Genomic DNA, 18598 nt, shown 5'->3' with positions numbered 1-18598 from the left:
CCTCGCCACTCGTTTCAGGAATGCCTGGATCTGTCACTGCAGTTCTACTTCTTCCTTGGTCCCAGGCTCCCTGGGGAAATGACCTATAACTCACTTTGTTGGGAAAACCTTTGTACGGACACTTGCAGCAGTTGGATCACACTCAGAAAACCATCAATACCCGAAGACCTAAAGAACCCAGCGCAGGGCAGCTTCTCAGGAGTGCCCTCCTGTTAACAGTAAGAGGCCTCACAGGACTCCTCCGACTGCTTCCTCCCGCCTGTGCCATTCTTGCCCGCCCCCTGGTTAGTCACAGCATCAGTGGACATACTTGCCACTTGATCTTCAAGTCCCTCGTTGACTCTCCCTAGACCATTTGCCTTACTGGTTATTTGGTTCAAGGTATTTCCATGTTTTATTTAAATATTTGAGTTTTAAATGCATAGCTATTGTGGCTTCATTGGCTGATTGCTGCTTCTCTCTCAAGTCTGCAAACGTCACTTCCTGGAGCTGGTCTTCCTCGACTCTTGACTCAGTGGGTCAAGTTTGTGGGAGCTGTGTGCTCTTACCTAGTAGCATGTAGTGCTTATTTTATAGACCCATTCATTCATTCATTCATTCAACAGGTATTTCCTGCATTGAGTGCCTGCAGTGTATCAGGTCCTGTTCTAGTGCTGGGATTTATGTGGAAATAAGAAAGTCCCTGCCCTCCTAGAACTTAGGTTCTAGTATGGGGACAACAGGAAATGTACAAATCGTGTTTTAATATCTGGCAGTTAGGATTGGGGCCGAGCTGTTTTATGGAGGGTGACAAGGAAGGCTTCTCTAAGGAGGTTACATGTGCATAGAGGCCTAGAAGGAGCAGGAGGTGAGCCTCACAAAGACCTGGGGAAAGAGTGTTCCTGGTAGAGGTAACAGCAAATCCAGGGGTCCCTGTGTGACTTATCTTCCTAGGAGGTCTGCCTCATTAGACTGAGGGGTTGCTGGCACCTGGTGTGGAACAGGTGGATGGATGAAATTTACTCTTCCCACCTATACACAAGTTTTTGCATGTAATTCCTTTTATCTGGAATGTCCTTTCTGCCGACCCAAGTAAGTGCCTCTCTTTAAACATTCTTCCCGATTTGCCTGCTGTGAAGACAGCTGGCTTGAGTCGCTGAGTCCTTGACACACTCAGTCACATGCGTACCTATGAGCACTGCAGTAGTGGACGCAGTGAGGTCACTCAGCCTTGGGCAGGCTCTTCCGGGATGAGCTCTCCCACTTCAAGACCACGGCCAGCCCATGGGTGGACGAAAAGGCAACTGCATGTTACCAAACAATGTGATCCTGTTTTTTGGATCAGGCTCCTTTCTCCTTCAGCCCCCAGGGGAGAGAGAAGGGCCGATTTGCTCATTCCAACTGCCCATCCAGGACCCACAGGCAGGAGACCCTGAGGTGTCCCTCTCATGACGGGATTCCCAATTGTGGCCGCTGAGCACCTTTATCATGCATGTCCAACAGCTCCTGTGGCAACAGCCTTGGTTATGTATGTGCTGTAAATTACATTTCTGCCTCTTTGTTTACTGCTAAACAGCTCCTATGGAATACTTGCCACTTGTCCTGACACAGGTGACAGCCACTTCTAGCTCTATGAGAGGTACCAAATGTTGATGGAACTCAAATAGGTAAACCATAGACTCACCAAGATTTCATGTTTCATTTTTTTATTACCAATCAAAAAATAAATTCCATATATTGTTTAGCAAATATTATCATTTTGTGACAAAAGACACAAGAGTCGAACAACAAAACTCCCCGAGAGTCAAACTCATAACAATGCCAAAATAAATCACAAAAATATACAAATTAAAATCTTACGCAAAATAAATAAGAGTCATTTGCTATGGTGGCTGTGACTTGCCTACCCCTTAGGAGGCCATCTGCACGGTTCTCCCTCACACGGGCAGACGTGCAGGGACGGGCCCATTCCAAGGTAGGGCTCAGCCCAGGAACCAGAGGTTGGAATAGGAAGTGAAAAATTGCACTGGGAGGAAGAAGTCATGGACCAATAATATCTGGAAGTCATTACAACCCTCTGCAAGAAGAGATTATAAATGGGGAAGGGAAGGGCAGGGCAAGGGCGGAGGGCGCGCTGTTGATAGGAATTGTGTGTGCAGAGAGGTAGCTGTGGAAGTGTGTGTGCCCGCTCCTTGCACTTCACACACTCGGTTCAGGCCAATGCACTTGGCCCCGCCTGGCACTCAGGTCTCAGGAACACCACTTTGCAAGCTCCCGTGTGCACTCGGGAAGCAAGCTGCTCCTGTAGAAAACTAAGGGGTCCCCCCAACAGGAAACAGGTCTGGTGTCTGAGAACCCATGGGTGTCATCACCTTCTCTCCAGACCTTTAGGAATAAATTCTGTGACTGGCCAGGGGCAGGCATACTTGGTGAAAGACATTTCCTGGTCCCAAGACTTAGGGTTCTCCAGGCACCTGAAGCGCAGAGCACTTGGCTGAGGAAGGAGTGAACAGACAATACTCAGGCCCGAGGCCTGCAGAGCCCCCCTCACCTGATCTTGGGCCCCAGCAACTGTGCCACCCAACAGAAGGGCCAACACGGTCCTTGGTCCCACAGCCTCCCAGGGATGGGGAGCCTAGAGCTAGCTGTGTGGCAGGGCCTGACTCGGCCCCAGGGAAAGGCGCTGGGGCCAGAGTTCCTGTGGGCGTGGAGCTCTGGGGGTCCAGTACCACCAGCTTCGGCACAGGCCAGGATGAAGCCTCATTGTAGGGTTACGACATGGGGGACACAGGGCTGCCAGTAGTATGCCTTCGAGGTGGGAATCTTTCCTGGGTTCTGGACGTGTGTGAACAGGCAGGTAAGCCTGACCAGGGGACAGGGCATGCAGAACCTGCTGACGCTGGCTTCCTACATGTCCTCAGTCCTCAGCCCCCAAGAGGCCTTGGGGTTTGGGATTAGAAGTAGGGAGTCTGGAAAGCAGGGTTCCTGGGTCACTGTCTGAGACTAGACTTTGGTTGTGGGCTGGGGAGGGTATGGTATCACTTGCTAACAATGCACGACCAGATTCCCTCCTAGAACTGAAAGGAGTATCGCAGCCAAGTCACCTCAAATGGAGATGCTGTCCCCACCCAGGGGAAAACCTTTGGTAAAAGTGAGAGCAGCCTAGGGAGCAGGGGCGAGCAATCTGAAAGGTGGGAGACCCTGCCTAACATTTTGGGTCAGCCCCATTACAAGGGGAGACTTGTCCAAAGGGGCAGATATGAGGCGAACCAATGGGGACAGGGGTGAGAGTCTCACTGGCCCCAACTCACCAGGAGGGCCCATCAGCAGTTCTTGGAAATTCCTTGATCTAGCGAGTGACAGGAGCACGCACACTCTTCTGCCGCTGGGAGCATCTGTCCCTGGTCACAGCTGCCCAGACCCCTCGGTCTCAGTGACGTCAAGACCAGCCTCCATGCACGTGTCCCAGTTGTTCTCAGTACTATTTGGTTCTTTGCTTCCTGGAAAGAACTGTCCTCCCAAGAGAAAGCCTTCCTCCAGCGGGCCTCTGGGACCCCGTCTCTGGAGGATGAGGGAGGACGAGTGGGCTCCCTGAGTCGGGGACATAGCCAAAAGGTCGTGGCTGGGAGCACATTATGGCTATTGCTTCCTGGGGTGAGAAACCCCACCCCTTTTAAAGATTTTGTGGAAAAAACCAATTTCTTAAAGTTCCTTAACCCTGTCTTCCCTTCCCCAAATGATATTTAAAAGGAGGAGCAATACGCCTAGTTTAGAAAGTCTCCAGTAAAAAACACCTCGCTCATGGTGGCCGCCCAGCACCCATGGTCCAGGGCAGGGCAGCCGCTGCTCCGAGCTGCTCACAGGTCCCTGGCAGAGGCCAGCTCCCCCGTGGGCTGGGGGCCACCTGGCTGCTCGGTTAGACGGGCCATCTGCACCCCGTCTGGCCTGACAGGCTCCGTGTCCTCAGGTGGGCCCACTGGGGCGGCCCCCGCGGAGCTGGCGGGGGGCCCCGGGCCCTCCTGTCAGATGGCGCTCTCAGGGGAAGCTCTGCGCAGAGAGGCGTTGCGTTCGTTCAGTAGAGTCGTCGTCTCATCCACCATGGGCAGCTCCGGCTTCTCGGCCAGGTTCTCTGTGCAGATGGTGCACCCATCCAGGGGAAACTGAGGGCAGTTCTCCATCCGCGAGGCCAGCAGCCCATTCTGGTACTGCTGCCGAGTGATCTGCAAGAGGGACAGCCGAGGGTCACAGAAAGCAGGTGGGGGGCAGGGGGGCAGCCTGCTCGAGGCCTGCAGGTAGGAGGCTGTGAGTCCAGAGGCCAGCTATGAGCAGGCGGTGTCTCCGGGAGTGTGTGGGAGGGTGAGGAGCAGGGTAGAGGGCGGCACGTGTGTGGTGTGCTGGGGGAACGGATGAGCCGCTGGTTCCTGCGGCAGAGCCGAGGCTGGAGGCGGCACGGGTCAAGCTCACCTTAATGTACTGCAGGTCTGTGAGCGCCCGGACACTGAAGTCAGACACGTACTGGCCCAGGACAGAGCTGCCCAGCTGGTTGCTGCTGCCCGCCAAGGGCGCTGCACTCGAGAGGTCCACACGGTCCGGGTAGCTGAGGGAGGCCGAGCGGCACAGGGGGCTGGGGTGGGACGGGGAGCGGTCTATGGGAGACACAGGCTGTCAGGCCCCAAGGCACCCTGGAGCCCTCACAGCCTCTGGTCCACCTCGTCCCGGACGCTCAGCGGGAACAGGAACGGTGCCGAAGGCCAAGCACAGGCTCTCACCCACATCATCAAAGCAAACGACTTATTTGTTTAGCAGGGTTGTGCAATAAGTATCAAAACACCCACCAAAACAAACAGAACAGAAAACAAAAACCAAAGATGCAGGAAGTTTATGGCGACAAACCCCTCATTTCCTCAACAATGATGGGTCAAGGCAGCTGCTCCCCTCATCTCAGTAACAGCTTATGTCAGTGGACATAAGCCGCAGAAGTTTAAATTATATTAAAAGGAAGTTTGCACTCACACACACCCAACGTGACACCTGCTCACATCTGAAAATGCTCATAGGAGGTCAAACATGTCTTCTGCACATGACCTGTTCTGTGTGGACAGTCCTACCCAGCCTGGCAGGGACACCTGGGGTAGCAGGTTCCTCTCCCAGGAACTGAGAGGCCCCACAGCTACAGGCTGCCCCCCACCCTCCACCACTGGGGTGGTCCCAGTGCCCCTCCCTGCCACCAGGGGCAGCGCAGGCCTCCATCCCAATGACTGTCACCAGGAAAGGGGGGTGACTCAACTTCAAACGAGGAAGGAACACGCTCCTTAGTTTGAAAAGGGAACCACACACACGTTAATGTGCATCATGAGCTCTTGTTCTTGAGAACACTTAGAAAACAACGAAATCCACAAAGACGTTCATCGTGAAGGCAGGCTGGCTTGTTCAAACAAACAGGAAGTGGACTAAGCTGATCTGCTAAGTTACTAAATACTAAGTTGGCCTTTCTAACAAACAGCCCAGAGAAGAACAAACATCCAGGTGACTGAATGACCAACAGAGCTGTAACCAAGAAACCCTGAATCAGGGACACGCCACCTTTGAGTGTCATTCAGGAAACTCGGAAGATAATACTCTGGATATTCCACGACCGGGTAGTAGCCACTGAGAATGTCAAGTGCACGTGTCACTTATTGTACCTGAAGGAAGTTCTGGTTCTAGAACTTAATCTACTTCCGAGTAAGTTCTAGGAAAAAACAAATACTAGGGAGATCACTTAATATTTCATACTAATTATCTGGATGTTGGAATGTTTTAAATTAATGCTTAATACACCAGAAACAGGAACTGAATTTAAAACCAACACCAATTAGTGACATGGCCTATTAAAAATAGAGGCCCTAAAAAGAAATACACTAAAATATGAAGTGTTGTTTCAGAATAATGAAAGTATGATGCTTCTTAATTTTCTTAGACTTTTTTCTATTTTCCCAGTTTTCCAAATAAGTTATGGTACTTTTATGATTATAACAAAACAATATATGTAACAAAAAATAGGGGGTTTTGACTTGGTAATTCCATTTCTGAAAGAATAGTGTAAGGACATAATCTTAAATACAACAAATGTTTTTCATAAAGAGGTTTATGTCGTGTGTAAAGGGGCAGCAACAAATGAAGGCACGTCTGCTTGGTGGAACTCTAACTAGAAAGTTTATAGAAAAGCATCTCTGGTCCCACATTAGGTAAAAACACCAGCATTCACATATGTCCGCGCAAACTCCAGGCCATACATGACAGCAGAGCAAGTGCACGGAGGAAGAGGGAGGCTCGGGGGGTGGCCATGAGTGCCAGACAGCCCTGCTCGAGGCCATTACCAGCTTCCCACTCCAACCAAAAGTTGGTTATGTTTGAAAGGGACCAGTGACTTCTAATCCACCTTTTACCATTTTTTTTTTTTAGAAGAGGATCAATAGGATAGTGTGCTTTAGTGGTTATGAAAGAAAAAAACCCCGCTGCAGGAATATAAAATGGGCAACAATTGACTGAGGTGTTAGGTTTTCAGGGCTGTGGGGCTCAGGTTCGCCTCTAAGTCACGCACTGAGCCTGGGGCTCCGAAACACCGCCACGGTCCTAACCTCCTCCGGGATCAACAGGCCAGGCTAGGACACTGGTGATGAGGGCAGCACTTGCCACCACCTTCTGCTGCATCAGAACACGGATGGGGATCCCTCGAACTGAATGGTCTGGCCAGCACAGTCCCCACCAGTCCTGGGACAGTGCTCAGGAGTATGACATACCAAAGGCCAGAACCAGAATATAGTGTTTGGCCTTTTCCTAAATATTTTGACTGAAATGTCACATTTTAGTTGCAATAGAGAAAAAACAAATAATAATTGAGCTCCAACTAAACATTTTATATCAGTTCCCTCACTGTTCCCCGCCAGTCTTAGTGGGCACATGTATTGCTCCCATTTCACATGAAGAAACCAAGACTTAGGGAGGGTAAGTCAGCCCCCGGAATCACCGAGCTTGGAACTGCAGAGACGGCATTCACACAAGCAGTGACTGCCCAGCAACTGGCCCCCTTTGCTTCCTGGACCCCATCTCATACCAGCAGCCACAGAATGAACAGCAAAGCCTGTGAAGAAAGGTGGGAAGCTTTTTAGAGAAAGCTGAGGAGCTGACAAGTAAGCCATCCTGCTGAGGTCTGGGAGCGACCTTGATTCGGGGGCTGAATAGCTCCGCCTGGCTGGGAGCAACCCTCCACCACAACCTGTCATCTGTGTGTGTGTGTGTGTGTGTGTGTGTGTGTGTGTGTGTGTGTGTGTGTGTGTGTGTGTGTGTGTTGTGTGTTTCTGTGTTTCTGTGTGTTGTATGTGTATTGTGTTATTGTGTGTTGTGTGGGCATCCCCGAAGGTTCTTCAGTCCTTAAGGGGACGTGCACGTGTGCGCAAAACACAACACACCACACAACACACTTTTGGGGAAGCCCTTCAAGGACCATAGCAAAGCCACCAGTAACTGGACCCCAGGCCAGGCTGGCCCACAAGTGTGAACAGATTAATGCAGCCACGGTGTGTGTGCTCAGGAGACAGGTGGCAGTGCAAATTTGTGCAGCCATGCCAGGTTACCTGACAGCCAGGAGAGGAGGGAGTTCCGCTTGCCAGGCGGACACCCGACCTGAGTTGAAGGCACTGGAGCAAAAGAGGAAAAGGTCAGTAGTGATGGGTGGGGTCCAGGTCAGGGGCCAGGACATGGAGCTACAGAAAGCAGACCGGCTGTCCAGGCTCCCTCGGGCAGCAAGAGGGCCCCATGGAGAAGAGGACACGGCTCTGATGGGGAGGCTGCTCAGGGCAGACCCCTGAGCCCTGCTCAGCAGTCATCTCCTTTCCCTTCCAGCCCTTCCAAGTGGGAACTGAGGGCCGCCAGATCAAGAGACAGAGCCCAGGACTGACCCAGTCCTGAGGCCTCACTGCCTAGAGGAAATGTCCCATGACTGTGTGCTCTTCTGAACCAGATTCCCCAAGCTGGAGAGTAAGAGGTGCTCTCGGGAGGGGCAGAGAGTCAGCCCGGGGGTGGCGGCCACCTGCTCCAAACCACGTTCTGGATGCTGTGTGCCCCTGCCTCCCTCCCTCCAGGAGCTGGCTCAGGCAAGCAGAGGGGCAGAGCTGAGTCAACAGGCATGGTGCCCCGGCCCCCACACAGGGTCCTCTTTGTCAAGCATGGCCTGTCCCCTAGCACCAAAGCAGACTTCCACTCTCCAGTCTGCAGCAAACCGGGCCCTTCTCGAGGCTTGGAGGGGTCGCACAACCCGTGAGGAGCTGCCCGGGTGGGATGCACCCTCATCTGCAGGGCGCCCACTCCAGCCACAAGGGCCCTCTGACGGGGCCCAAAGCCACCCATGACTGGAGACACTGAGGACTCAGGGTGGCCAGAGCAGCCCTTCCCTGCATGAGCCATAACCTCTCTTGGAGGGTGTCGGGTACCCTCTTTGCCCTCAAGGCCCTTTATTCCGTCAGAACCAACCCTGAACAAGATGTGGCGGCTAAGTCCGAGAAGTCTCCACTGGCCCTGGCCTGGCTCCCAACCACAGTACTTCGGAGCCTTCAGCCCCACCCTGGGTTCCCTGTCCCGGTCTTCCCGAGCCCTGCAGCCTCCATCCACCTGCCTCCTCTCTCAGCTCTCCTCCTGCTGTGACAGCCAGTGAGGGCCCCCAGAGCCTGCGGGCCCATGCTGCCACCACACCTTCCGCTCAAGGCCACCAACAGCTTCCTACTTCCCATCACAACCAAGCACCATCAACCTCCTTGGGCTCCTGACTTGTCCTTGCTCCCAGTCCCCCACCCCTGGGGGCTGGTCTCGCCCTCTCAGGACTCTCAGCGCCCTGCAGGCCTCTCTCAGAAGCCCTTCCCGTCCCCACCACGGGAGCAAGTTGCTGGTCTCCCAGGCCGCCGCCTCCAGGCCCCGTAGCTCCGGCCCTGGCAGATCTCCCTCTCCCTATTTAGGTGGCTTTAGTTATGAGCCACCACTAGTTATGAGCCACCTAAATGCCGAGGTTCTGGGGCCACTCGCTGCGTCTCCCTCACCAGGCCTGCTGGAGGGCAGCAGAGGTGTGGCCAGTGACTCACCAGGGGGGGACGAGGACAGGGCCATGGTCCCGTAGTAGGAGAATGCGCCCGTCTCAAACTTCATGTTCTCCTTCCCAGCCTCCACCTCCACCTTCCCCTGAAAGAACACAGGGTCAGGGTTACAGAGTGACAAGGAGAAAAGGACGAGGCAAGAGGGAGCTGTGAGGAGTGGAAGGCTGGAGGACGGCCACTCAGGCAGACGACAGACAACAGGGAGCAGAGACTCAGGGCAGGCCGCACGCTCTACTCTGGGGAGAGAAGCCTGCGTCCCCACTGTCTCAGCGAGGAGGGCAGCTGTGAGCGGGCGCTCACCTGCAGGATGAGGATGAAGTAGTCAGCCGGCTTGTTCCGCGTGTACAGGTAGTGGCGGGCATAGTACTTGTTGTGGTCGTCAAACTTGACCTCCTGAATGACGTCTGGGTACTTGAGCAGCCGGAGCAGGATCTTCTCCGATATCAGAGAAGGGCTGAACTGGGGGACCTCTGCAGGGGGATAGAGGAGAACAGCTCCCTCACTGCCCGACCCTTTCCTCTGGTTCTGCACCCCTAGGAAGGGAGCGTCCAGGCTCTGGACTGGTCAGACTGGAGCCTGTGTGCCCACTGGGCTTGAACAGTGGCTCCTGTACTAACGGGCAATGACCTCAGGTGAGTTACTTGACCTGTATCTCCATTTCCTCATCTGTAAAATGGGGATTAAAACTTCCTAGGGTCATTATGAGGAAATGAGACAATACGTACAAGCACTTAGGCACATTCTTGATATAAATAAAGTGCCTGATAAATGTCAGCATCATTGCCAACATCACACATATCATGGCAGGAGAAATAGAGAAGGAATTGTCACACCTTTAGCAAGTAAAGATTGGGAAGGAAGTCAGATTGGGGTGGGGCAGAGTACATAGGCCAGGTCCCCATGGGAGCGGTGACCCAGGTGAGAAGAAAGCTATGACTCCGCTCTAGAGGTCAGGTCCTGCGGTCAAGTCCAGCATATGCAGGCAGAGGGGAGGCAGGAGAGACGTGAACAGAGCTGGCTGCAGGCCCCTCGCAGGGGATGAGCTGGGCACGGGCTATGGGCTGCACCTGGGCGGGCCCGGGCACGGGGAAGGGCTTCCTTCTCCCTCCTCCTCCACAGGCCTCCACAGGCCCACTGAAGGTCCTCCCAGGGCTTATTTTCAAAAGTGACCCGGATGCGTCCTGGAAGTCTGCCCACAGGCAAAGCACATCACAGGCCGAGCCCCGGGAGCCGTCCTGCCCTCCCCGAGGCAGCTGGGTCTCCGCACACTTGGCATCTGTGCAGTCCTCGTCCCATGGGGCAGCAGCCCGGGACCCAGTCCTTTTCCCTCCGTGACTGTGTCCCAGCAACACCCAAGGCCCTCCTCCCGCTCTTACCCGTGGCCAGGAAGCGGTGAGCAGCCAGGAGCAGCTGAGGTGAAATTTTCACCTTGAGTTCGTTGTCAGCATCCTTGAAGGCTGAGAAGTCCCGTTTGTTCTTCTCAGACACCCGTTTCCGGCTTCGGTTGTCAGCTGCAAGAGAAGGAATCTGGAGCTGAGCACGCTGTCCCCTCAGTGGACTCAGGAACAGACTGGAGTCTGCCCACCCACCACCGGGCCGCAGGCCCCCCTTCCACACAAAAGCAGCAGGGACGGTCCCCGGGCTGACCCTGAAGCAAAGGCCCAAGCAGCCTCCTGTCCCGGCTCTGAGCAGCGTGCTCCCTGCTTGCTTGGGCCTCAGGGGGCCGGCTCTCCATGTCCCCGCACTGTGGCCTTCTCACCCAGGACAGCAGACGCCAGGCCTAAGGAGGACAGGGGCTCCTCCTTAGGAGGGTGGAACTCACTGTACATGTCTGACTCGTCCAGGATCTCGGACTTGATGATCTCCTCAATGACGTCCTCCAGGGTGACCAGGCCCAGGACCTCGTAGAAGGGGTCACCTTCACCCTCGTTGTTCACCTTCTGCACGATGGCCAGGTGGGACTTCCCTGGGGGACAATGCAATGAGTCAAACAAGAGCAAAAGGGACCAGTCATGAGACGCCTCCACCAAATGTTAACACACTTGGGGTCATGAGTCATTGGGGTGGGGTCAGGGCGGGTTTTTGTCCTTTTCTGAATTTCCTGAAGTTTCTATTGCTTTTATGAAAAAGAAAACCGGAAGTGTTTTTTAATGTCAAGGCACTAAGGACCATTTGTTTAGTAGAATGAAAATGGAAGGGTCGTGCTAGCTCCAGGTATGAGGGGCTCCAAGGGAGGCAAGGGTGCACACTCACAAACCGTGGACAGAGAAGTGGCCATTGTCATAGATAGGTGAATGCCAGCGGGACCTGGCATGGGGACCTGGTATGAGGCCTCAGGGGCCATTCATACTCCTTCACCCAGCTCCTGGGCAAAACTCCCCTGCAGGTGCCCCAGGGCTGTGACACACCAAAGGCAAAGGCTCTCTGCCCAGAGTCATTAACAAATTAGCCCAGGATATAATTAGGCCGGCAGGCACTGTAATGGAGAAGGGCCATCCTAAAACCTAAAACAAGAGAAAGCTGGGGGGAAAGGAGCCAGCCTCCACAGCATTATGGGCTGGCAGGGTTTCCCAGATCCTCCTGGGTTCCCACCCTGCTCTCGTGCCCCTGACCCCAGTGTGTGACAACAGGGATACAGCCCAGAAGGGCTGGGCCCACACTCAGGGTGAAGGAACGGTGTGCCCCACGTGAGACACAGGTTTGGAGCAGGCTAAGGGAGAAAGCCCCGGGAGAGCTGTGACAGTCAAGTCAGGGTCTTTTCACAGCCTCCCCTTCACCATCCAACCTTAGGGCCTCACTAAGGACACCCCTGGACGTTCTCCAGGTCCCTAAGCCCCCAGAAATCCCCCAACCCCTCTTTGGAACCCCAAGGCGCGCCTCGTAGGGAGAGCAGAGATTCCAGTTCTCACAGCATTTGTAAAAAAACAAAATCAAACGTATCCGAGGACAACACCATGGTGAGGGGACACTGTTCTGTGAAACGTTTTCACGCACACAGTGGCCGTCACTTACTTCCAGTTGAGAGCTGTAGTCAAAACACTTTCAGCACCTTGCTAGACAAAACCATGGCTTGACGCAATTAAAAATTTCCCAGCATCTTCTAGAGATGAGCCAATACGAGGAAGACACCTACCAAAGTCCTGGGGCCAGGACCCTGCCTGCCCCCCATGTCCTTGCCTGCTGGAGGACAGCCCTCCAGAGAGAACAATGCTCCAAGGGGCCTGGGTCCACCAGCTGGACCATGTCGTCAGACGGAACCAGACAGAACTTGGCAGATAGCTTTGGTCCCCTTCCAGCCTGGCACACTGAGCCTGGCGATGCCCAGCGCTGGGGACACAGACAGGCCCTCACAGGTACACTGCTTGGTAGTGCAAGGAAGGCAGGCATATTTCAGGAGGCCAATCTGTCAGTTTGTCTCGAAATGAAGGGTCCCAACCTTGGCCTCAGAAATTCCACTTGTGGGAACTCATCCTATGGATGTATTCTTCACAAAGGCCGAGGGAGTCATCAGAACATTCTTTTTCACAACCTCAAAGCAGAGAGAATGCAACAGGAACGCTGAATGGGGCACAGCTGCCTGGGGACGAGGTGGCAGGGCTGGACGGACGAAATGTGGAGCGAAACATGAGACACACAGTTAGTGGCAGAGTACGTAACAGGACAGAATGTGTGGTGCCATCTGCCTGCATAGAAATGGGGTGGCATGGGGGAGGGGCTGGAAATGTCCAGAAGAGGTCATAGTGGTCACTTTGAGGGCACATGAAGTTGTGTGGGGTTCTTATCACTTACTCTATACCCTTCTATGTTGTTCCATTTGATGGGCATATTTTACTTCTATACTTTTTTCATTGAGAAAAACATTAAGGGAAAAACAAAATTAAGGGGCAAGAACAAAGGGAACTGGTGAGTCTAGGGTAGCAAGGACCCTCTGTGCCTGTCCTGCCTTCTGCACAGGTGGCCCCAGGAGCGCAGTGCATCTCTGAAGGCGGCCCAGTGAGCAGGCCCCTGCTCACACCCCAGGAGTCGGAGCCCCTGAAGACTCAGCTTCAGTTATCTGGGAAGAGGTGCTCCCCACTGAAACCTCTCATCAACCCACCGTCATGGGCTGCACTGGGCCTCCCTGGGAGAGGCTGGCGGCTCCTCTAGAGGTGGGAAATGTCCCTCTTGCAGGAGCAATGAGCTGACTCCTTGAACGCCATCTGGGGCTACTCTCAGCCTCCCACCCCCAGGCTCCTTTGTCTGTGGAACCCATTAGTGCCTGTGGCGCCCTCTTGTGGCAGCACCCTCCAGACGGGTACCTTGTGGGTGTGCACACTTGGGGCACCACCTGGCACCCCTGCTCTGCAGGCTGAGAGACTGGCACACTGGGACTGACTGGCCAGCCAGTTGGGGCCCCCCACAGAGGTGCTGGGCCAGGGGTCTGTCAGTCACCCTCTGCTGCCCCAGCCAGTGGAGCCTGAGCTGTGTCTGCCTTTACGAATCTGTCTGCCCAGAGGGGCCATTTTTTCTCTTAGAAGAATGTTCCCCTGTCCAAGGTCACCAGTGACCTCCCTGGTGGAGGTCTCATGCTCAGGCTGCAGCCTCCGACCAGGAGCCACTCTCTCTCCCTCCTCCTGGAAGTCCTTCTAGGACACTGCTCTCCTGGTGTCCCTCTGACCTCAGAGGCTGCTCCGTCCTCTTAATGCGGAGGGTCTCAGGGCTCAGTCCTTGCACCTGGTCCCTTGCCTCGTGACTTTAAATACAAACTATACATCAAGGCATCTCAAATAAGTTATGTGCAACCCAGCCCTGTCCTCCAGACCCACACATCCAACTGCTGGCTAACAGCCAGCTCTGCACGGATGTCTCACACTGTGAGCTTCACCTCCAAAACCAAGCTCCTGCTCTGCCCCCCATCTCCCTCTCTCCAGCTGATGGGCAGTAGGGGAGCAAACTTTGCTTCCTGTTTCTTTACCCTTCTACTTCCAACCCTTTCAGCAGACCCATCAGCTCTGTCTGCCGGAGGCACCCAGAATCCAACCTCTTCTGGCAGCCTCCACAGCCTCTGCCATATTCTGGGCCACTAGCCTCTCTCTCTCACCCACAGGGCAGGAGCAGCCTCTCTCCATCCTCCTGTTTCATCCTAGACCCGCGCCTACTCTCAACACCGCAGCAAAAGGACCCTCTTCCAGCGAAGTCAGGTGGCCTCATGGCACATTCCTCAGTGGCCAGGTCCCCAAGCCCCTAGTGCTGGCCCCTCACCCTGTCTCCTCCTCCTCCTTTCTCTCCTGCTCGTCAGTCAGTCAGTCAGTCAGTCAGTCGGCCTCTCCCCCCCGCCCCCCTCAATCACCTGAGGTCACACCCTTTACCTGGCTGCTCCTCCCCCACACCTCTGCACAACTTCTCCCCTTCAGGTCTTTGTTCAAATGTCACCCTCTCCCTGAGGCCCCTCCTCCAGCACCCCAAGCAGTCACTACAGACGATGTAATGTGCATTTACATTTATGACATCTTTTCCACTGGCCTCCAGTCCATTACAGCAGGGGCTTTGGTCTAGGAGTCCCCAAGCCCAGAGCAGTGGTCCCGACTAGCGGGAATTCCCGCCCATTCTCTGGAATTTTTTTCTTTTTCCCTTTCCCAAATCCCGAGATACAAACTGTTTTCTGTTCTCCACGATGAATCATTTCCACACAGTGACGGCCAACACTACCAACCACCTGGGTTCAAGGAGCAGATTTTCCCGATTTCCCGACCCCTTTTTCTCAGGATTTGGTAACGGGAAAGCGAAAATAAAATCCTGAGAACGGGCAGGAATTCCTGCCTGGAAACCCTAGTGCCGAGGGTCCCCAAGCCCAGAGCAGTGGGACACGTGGCTCAGTTCACACGGGGAGGGGAAAGGATACAGGCTAGAGAAGCAACTATTTTGAATTTTAGTAACTGAGAAGCTTCTGTAATTCAGAAAGCACTGTTAATTTATCTACCATTTAAAATAAGAACATCAACTTAGGACTTACATGTTTATGATTCTCAGCGAATAGAATTTAAAACTAATACAGAATTCTCTACTAATGAATTATCTCACTTTATTATTAGTATCCATTCAACTGGATAACTGGATTTTGGGGATGGTTGGGGTAAGAGATGAAACGTGAAATTTTAAATAACACATCTACTCCAAAAGCTGTGACTCTCATTTTTCTTTTTTGTTTTTTATGTGTATTTTTTTCCCCTTTTTTCCCACCTCCCCCCACCACTCTGGTTCAAGCCGTTGTTTTTCTCAGTCTAGTTGTGTAGGACACAGCTCCCTGGCCCGTGCTGTACTGAACCTTGCACTCCCCTCAGTGGGTCGTCGGTTGGCCGCTCACAGCAGCTCCCGGCATCTCTCGCCAACTGCCAGCCGCTCACGATGGCTGCCTGCCATTTATGCTGGCTGCCGTCCACCGGCTGCTCCTGACAGCACACGGCAACCCCGACGCAGCTCACGCCAGCTCACGGGAGAAAGCCATTGTTTACGATCTTAGCTGTAGAGGGCGCAGCTCACTGGCCCATGTGGGAATCAAACTGGCGACCTCGGCATTAGGAGCACAGCGCTCCAACCACCTGAGCCACCGGGCCAGCCCTGACTCCCTCATTTTTCAAAACAGTTCCTTATTCAAAAAAAAAAAAGACTAGAAAAACAGCAAAATGTTCACATGAAATTGCTGACATTCGACTATTTTTGACCAACAAACAATTTCATATGATTTAACCTAACAATATAGGGGATTTAGGATGGGTTTTATTTTCTTTTTCATACTTTTCTGAGTAGAAATTTCACAGTTTCCATCATCAGTAGTCCAAACTTCAGAATCAGAAAGATGCACACACATCAAAGTAACTTTTAAAAGACTCTCATACTGCTCCCTCTGGGACATGGGGCTTCCTGAGCCTTCAACACAAGCATGGCCAGAAAGGGGTGACCTGGCTGTGGGAAAGGAGCATCTTGATGCCACTGTCCCTCGGTCTCCCCTGGGCCACACCTGCTGCCAGCTTGCCCACCCCGTCCTTTGTCACCTTGTCCAGCCAGGTCTCTTCTCAGGTCACAGAACTGCATTCAAGGCCTCTAGAGACCCCAGAGGGACCGGGCAAGACCCTCTCCCACCTGGAACAGGGGCAAGGACTGAGAAGATCCTCTCCCTGCCAGCTCTTTACCCTTCAGCCCTGGGTGGCCCAGCCCATGCCCCGCTTCTTCCTCTCCCAGCACTTGCACGGCTATGGTGTCCACGTCCCCAAGGAGCCGGCCACAGCTCAGCCAGGCCTGCACTGGGCCACCCCTCCTCCCACCCCATGCGTAGAGCACGGCACGCTTCACACTCCTGGTTGGACACACACAGGTGGGGTCCAGGGCCCCAGGGAGCCCAGTTGCCCACCTCTGCTATGTCCTCCTCCCTCATAAAAAGCTTTAGCATCTCTCAAAGACCAGAAGAAGGACACATCACTAGGTACTGGGTTTCAGAGTCCACAAGGGCCCTGCGATGCTGTACTCACCAGCTCTGGCTGCCTTTGTCATGGGTTAGAGCCTGGGACCCCAGATCAGACTTGGGTTGCCATCACCCAAGATGGTGTCCTCGGCACCCTGCTCGCTGGCCTCCTGGCAAGTCCCACCTCCTGCCATCCCAGCTCCCAGGTCCTCAGGACTAGCCCGAGCTCTCAGGCCCTCCCATGGAGCCCAACTTTCCTGAGAATCCTCTCCTTCTCCTCTCTCCACCCTGGCCCTGCCACATCAGGATTAAGTGACTATTAATAGTGCTGGCCTCCACCAGCAGGAGGAGCGGGCCGCTCCCAGCAAGGCAGTCGCAGGCAGGCAGGCGGGAGTGGCGGGGCACAGCAGCAGCAGGAGGCGACCCCTGTACAGCTCTGAGGTGGGTGGGCAACCCCCACACAGGGCTGAGCTGGAGGGCACCAGCATAGTGTTTAATCAATGAGCAACTTACGAGAATACTGAGGAGGTCCATTTTCACTTACACTAAAATGTATTATCAGACCCCAGAGACTAAAACAGTGCAGCACAGGACAAGGAAATTTCTTCTTTGCGATTGGTAGTGTGTGTCACAATGTAAACTGCGCGGACCCTGGGCTCAGACATACCTTAATACAAAGGAAACACCCAGGCTAGTGTGCAAGGAGTGCCCAGGAGGGCCGTCCCAGGTGGTTTAGGACACGCTCTGTTGCCAGGGAACAAAAAGTGTGCGGCACACAGGGGTTTATCCAAAGAGATGGTGCTCACCATGTCTGCAAAGCAGTGGCTACACGACAGGACCACACGAGCCATCGGCCCTGCTCTCTTACGCTTTGGCTTAATGCATTTTAAAATCAGTATGTTTTACTTCTGTATTTTTTCCTTTTGTAATGAGAAAAGAATGACACCTCATTTTGAGGGGGGGGGAAGCAATATATGAGGTGTGGTCAAACAATAAGGTGAATGTTTAAATAAAAAAAATTATTACAGTAAAAGACACATTGCCATTAATCCCCCTCAAATACTTCCCCTAGCTTTAAACACGTTTATCCCCTTGTTCTTGCCACTTTCTGAAGCAGTTCCGGAAGCCGTCTTTCATGAGTGTCTTTAGTTGTGCTGTCATGGCTGCCTCGATGTCCTGAATCATTTTGACTTTGGCGAAGAACCAGAAGTTGCACGGTGCCAGATTCAATGAATAAGTTGGATGAGTATATACCATAATGTTTTCATTTGACAGAAATTGCTGTACCAGAAGTGATGTGTGACACGGAGTGTTGTCATGATGGAGGATGATTATTACACACTTTAAAACACACCTTCTCTGGGGCCAGCCCGGTGGCTCAGGCGGTTAGCGCTCCATGCTCCTAACTCTGAAGGCTGCCGGTTCGATTCCCACATGGGCCAGTGGGCTCTCAACCACAAGGTTGCCAGTTCAATTCCTCGAGTCCCGCAAGGGATGGTGGGCTCCGCCCCCTGCACCTAAGATTGAACACGGTACCTGGAGCTGAGCTGCTGCTGAGCTCCCAGACGGCTCAGTTGTTTGGAGCGCATCCTCTCAACCACAAGGTTGCCGGTTCGACTCCCGCAAGGGATGGTGGGCTACGCCCCCTGCAACTAGAAAACAGCAACTGGACCTGGAGCTGAGCTGCGCCCTCCACAACTAAGATTGAAAGGACAGCAACTTGACTTGGAAAAAAAAAAGGCTCGGAAGTACACACTGTCCCCCAATAAAGTCCTGTTCCCCTTCCCCAATAAAATCTTTAAAAAAAAACACACACACACAAAAACCACACCTGCTCTGAACCATAGCTCACACCCAACTGACTGCACTGAACAAGTTGAAACTTGTCACACAGTTACTGAAGTTCGACACGCCACTTCCCGTACTGAAGATCCCTGCCTTTCTGTTGGATGGCACTCGGCAGCAGCACTCACCATATTTTGTGATCACAACAGAAATACTCCGTGTCACACATCACTTCTGGTACAGCAACGTCTATCAAATAAAAACATTACAG

At 53.5% G+C, this 18598-nt stretch overlaps 1 protein-coding gene across 1 annotated transcript in view; it reads right to left on the bottom strand.

Annotated features, from left to right (window-relative positions):
- Positions 1-1491: 1491 nt before the first annotated feature.
- Positions 1492-18598, bottom strand: part of CNNM4 (cyclin and CBS domain divalent metal cation transport mediator 4) — a 32629-nt gene continuing 15522 nt past the window's right edge. The window contains 6 exon segments of the mRNA XM_033100922.1: positions 1492-4199; positions 4444-4625; positions 9093-9189; positions 9405-9574; positions 10481-10615; positions 10927-11070. Coding sequence (XP_032956813.1) covers positions 4002-4199; positions 4444-4625; positions 9093-9189; positions 9405-9574; positions 10481-10615; positions 10927-11070 — 926 coding nt within the window. The 3' untranslated portion in view covers positions 1492-4001.

Source organism: Rhinolophus ferrumequinum (genome assembly GCF_004115265.2).
Source record: "Rhinolophus ferrumequinum isolate MPI-CBG mRhiFer1 chromosome 13 unlocalized genomic scaffold, mRhiFer1_v1.p Super_scaffold_3, whole genome shotgun sequence".
Lineage (NCBI taxonomy): Eukaryota > Metazoa > Chordata > Mammalia > Chiroptera > Rhinolophidae > Rhinolophus > Rhinolophus ferrumequinum.
Note: the sequence above shows the minus strand (reverse complement) of the source record. Positions and strands in the feature narration are given on the sequence as shown.